Consider the following 4,109-nt stretch of genomic DNA (forward strand, 5'->3'; position numbering starts at 1 on the left):
TAACATGTGATGGTATGAGCAGGGAGGTTCATACCCAATTACTCTCCTGTGGGGATACAAGCGAGGTAGGTTCGTATGTTTCGTGCTCCCAATTGAGAGATGCTGCGTGTGGGGAGCTACGTAGCTTGTGGATCACATGTGTGGGACTACGGGCGGGCAGGTCCATAGAGTAGGACTACGAGCGGGGAGGTTCGTAGAGGTAGGACCACGAATTGGCAGGTTCGTGTGAGCATCATAAATCTTGACTCCATGGCTGGCTTTGTTGTTGAATTGGATGTTGGAAAGCCTTGGGGGTATTAAGTATTTGACCATGATCTAGCTATGATACTACAATTGGGTGTAATTAAATTATTTGTTGATATGTTTGTTATATTCTTTTGAGCTCACCCTTTTTGTTTGTTCTTGGCGATAATCGTGTAATTCTTTACACGGGACCAGTTGATGATACAGGTGATGATGCTAACACTTGAGACGGAGAGAGGGCCCGCTTGGGGATTTTGAGCTAGGAATTTCTTATGATTTTTCATTGTTTTGTCAGATGTTGGATCTTGTAATAAAATTACTATTTTAGCTTTATTTAAATTATGGCACGATTATTAATGTTTTAAATGTTCCCGCATTTTGGGAGTAATAAAGTACAACATTTGAATTTATTTATTGATTTATTTTAATTATGTAATTTCCAGTAGGGATGTTACATTTGGTATCAGAGCAAAATTTTTTAAGATTTTTGGGAATTATGGGGAGTGAGCTGACCGTGTTTCCTTTGCGAAACTATTGTGTGTTATTGATTGTTAAGAATTGTTGGTTCTCTTTTATAATTAGAGCTGTTTAATGTGAACAACTGAATAATGTGGCGTGCACAGGCTATGGCTAATAGGAGACGTAGGAATAATATTGGGGCTGATGAGATTGCCAATGCAATCCATAAGATGGTGGACGCGATGCAGCCTATTGCAATGCAGCCGAGGGCGATGATTCCACCTGTCAGACCAGTGACGATGGAGGACTTCATGCGTCACAAGCCGGCGAAGTTCACCGGCAAAGCCACCCCGGATGAGGCAGATGCATGGTTGCACGAATGTGAAAAGATATTCCGGGTGATTGAGTGCACAGAGGCTCAGAAGCTTACCTTTTCAAACTTTTTTGCTGGTGATGGATGTAGAGTATTGGTGGATGGGGATGCAGCAGCAAATGCAGACCCGAGGGGAGGAGGAGAATTGGGAAAACTTCAAGAAAAGGTTCCTGGAGAAGTATTTCCCCAACAGCGTTAAACATGAGCGTGAAGCTGAGTTCCTTACCCTGCAACAGGGGACTATGTCAGTACATGCATACGAGGAGCGTTTTGAGTATTTGGTGAGGTTTTACTCACAGGCAGTTACGGAGGAGTAGCATTGCAAGAAATTTGAAAGCGGCCTGAAGCATGAACTGAGGTGTTTCATTATACCACTGAGGGTCAGGGAGTTTCCCGTCTTGGTCGAGTAGGCCAAGAGTGTGGAGCAGCTAGAGATGGGACCCAGCAGGGTCAGTCGATCATAGAAGACCAGTGCTGAGGGCAAACAGCAGAAAAAGCCCTATAGTTGACTGTCATCATCCTCGCAGAAGTTGCGGTGCTAATATTATGGAGGAGAGCATATGAGGAGAGATTGTACTCAACCGGCGGGCAACATGGGAAACAGTGCTAGCACTCGCAATTGCTATGCTTGTGATCAACTGGGGCACTTTGCTAACAGGTGTCCTAATAAGAAAACTACTACCGGAGCATGACCTCCACCATCCTCGTCAGATAGGCCTAGAGTAGCAAGCCGAGTCTTTGCCTTGACCAGCACGGAGGCCACTCGGTTAGGTAACCTCATTCTGGATTACTGTGTATTGTTTGGTAACAGTGTGTTAGTGCTTTTTTACCCAGGAGCTTCGCACTCCTTCATATCCCACGACTGTGTGAAGAAACTGGGATTGTCGACTCGTGACCTAGGATGCGAGTTGATCATCTCTACACCAACATCTGGACAAGTTTCAACAAATTCAGCCTGTGTCGGATGCTTGATGGAAGTAGAGGGCAGGCGGTTCAAGGTGAACCTTGTTTGTTTGCCTCTGGAGGGACTGAAGGTTATATTGCGAATGGACTGGTTGTCTATTAACCATGTGGTGATTCATTGTGGACGACACATAATTGTGTTTCCAGAAACTGAAGGGATAGAGTTGGTGTCATCACAAGAGGCAGTGAAAGAGATGAGGGGAAGATCTATTTGCTTTGTGATAGTGGCTCAAGAGAAGAAGATAAGTACAGAAGAGTAGATCAGTAGAATACCAGTATTAGCTGATGTTTTTCCAGACGAGATACCTGAGCTACAACCTAGCAGGGATATAGATTTCTCAATTGATCTAATCCTTGGAGCGGGTCCAGTGTTAGCAGCACCATATAGAATGGCACCGACAGAACTGGCAGAGTTCAAAAGGCATATCAAGGATTTGCTAGAAAAGAAATTTATCAGACCTAGTGCCTCACCGTGGGGAGTTCTAGTGTTACTAGTGAAAAAGAAGGATGGAAGTTCTCGGTTGTGCGTCGATTATCGACTGTTGAATAAACTAACGATAAAGAAAAGTATCCACTACCGAGAATTGATGATTTGCTCGATCAGCTGAGAGGGGGCAGGTGTGTTCTCTAAGATCGACTTAAGGTCTAGCTATCATCAGATCTTAGTCAAGTCAGAGGACGTTTAGAAGACAACTTTCCGATCGAGATATGGGCATTATGAATATGTGGTGATGCCATTAGGAGTGACCAATGCTCCAGCTATCTTCATGGATTATATGAACCGAATCTTCCACCCCTATCTGGATAGGTTTGTAGTAGTGTTCATAGATGATATTCTCATTTATTCTCAGAACAAGGAGGAGCATGCAGATCACCTGAGGATTGTGCTGGAGGTATTGAGAGAACATTAATTGTATGACAAACTATCTAAATGTGAGTTATGGTTAGAAGAGGTACAATTTCTAGGGCATGTTATCTCTTCACAGGGTATTGCAGTAGACCCGAGTAAGATTGGGACAATGCTAAAGTGGGAGAGACCTCAGACGGTAACCGAAGTCAGAAGCTTCTTGGGGCTGGCAGAGTATTATAGGAGATTTATGGAAGGGTTCTCAAAAATGGTGAGTCCCTTAACTCAGTTCACTAGAAAAGATCAACCCTTCTCCTAAACAGAGAAATGCGACGAATGTTTCGAGGAGCTAAAGAGGAGGTTGACCACAGCTCCGGTGCTTGTTATTCCGGATACCAGTAAGAAATTTGAGGTTTATTGTGATGTATCCTACCAGGGTTTGGGTTATGTGCTGATGCAAGAGAAGAGGCCAGTAGCTTATGCTTATAGACAGTTAAAGGTGCATGAGAAGAACTACCCTACCCATGATTTAGAGTTGACTACTGTAGTGTTTGCTCTCAAGACATGGAGACACTACTTGTATGGCTCCTAGTTCCAGGTTTTCAGTGACCACAAAAGCCTTAAATACCTGTTTGATCAAAAGGAGCTGAATATGAGACAGCGGTCATGGATGAAGTATCTCAAGGACTACGATTTCGAGTTGCTTTATCATCCTAGTAAAGCAAATGTAGTGGTGGATGCCTTGAGTCAGAAACAGATGCATATATCAGCAATGATGGTGAAGGAGCTAGAATTGATTGAGAAGCTCAAGGACATGAACCTGGGTATACAATTGGGTGAAGATTCCATCAGATGCAGTGTTCTGACACTGACCAGTGATATCTTGGAGACTATTCGAGATCAGCAAAAGAATGATGCTGAGCTGCAATAGTTTGTGAGTTGGATAGGGACCGAGAAAGGGAAGGATTACAGGATGGGGTCAGATGGTATCTTGCGGTTCAAAGATAGAGTTTGTATGCCGGGAAACTAGAGGTTGAGGAAGCAAATTATGGAAGAATGACACAAAAGTCGTCTTAGCATACACCTATGTATGACTAAGATGTATCAGGATTAGAAGCAATCCTTTTGGTGGAATGGTATGAAAACTGATGTTGCTGACTTCGTGGCATCATGCTTGGTGTGTCAGAAGGCCAAGATTGAACACTAGCGACCAGGGGGCACACT

At 43.7% G+C, this 4,109-nt stretch overlaps 1 protein-coding gene across 1 annotated transcript; it reads left to right on the plus strand.

Moving 5' to 3' along the window:
- The first annotated feature begins 2,046 nt into the window (after positions 1-2,046).
- LOC146883568 (uncharacterized) lies at positions 2,047-3,816 on the plus strand. The gene is made up of 6 exons (XM_085666618.1): positions 2,047-2,284; positions 2,336-2,551; positions 2,780-2,931; positions 3,025-3,156; positions 3,322-3,384; positions 3,484-3,816. The coding sequence occupies exons 1-6, from the start codon at positions 2,047-2,049 to the stop codon at positions 3,814-3,816; spliced, it is 1,134 nt and encodes a 377-aa protein (XP_085522744.1).
- Positions 3,817-4,109: the final 293 nt, after the last annotated feature.

This window comes from Vigna unguiculata, chromosome 9 (assembly GCF_037176805.1).
Source record: "Vigna unguiculata cultivar grain cowpea cultivar isolate G323 ecotype 2 chromosome 9, ASM3717680v1, whole genome shotgun sequence".
NCBI lineage: Eukaryota > Viridiplantae > Streptophyta > Magnoliopsida > Fabales > Fabaceae > Vigna > Vigna unguiculata.

What these genes read in the sequence shown, in the direction of transcription:
- LOC146883568 (XM_085666618.1), top strand. Translation starts at nt 2,047, where the DNA reads ATGGAAGTAGAGGGCAGGCGGTTCAAGGTGAACCTTGTTTGTTTGCCT. An exon ending in AGTGAAAAAGAAGGATGGAA is followed by an intron (nt 2,552 to 2,779) that starts GTTCTCGGTTGT and finishes TGATGCCATTAG; the next exon opens with GAGTGACCAATGCTCCAGCT. An exon ending in TGGAAGGGTTCTCAAAAATG is followed by an intron (nt 3,157 to 3,321) that starts GTGAGTCCCTTA and finishes GTATCCTACCAG; the next exon opens with GGTTTGGGTTATGTGCTGAT.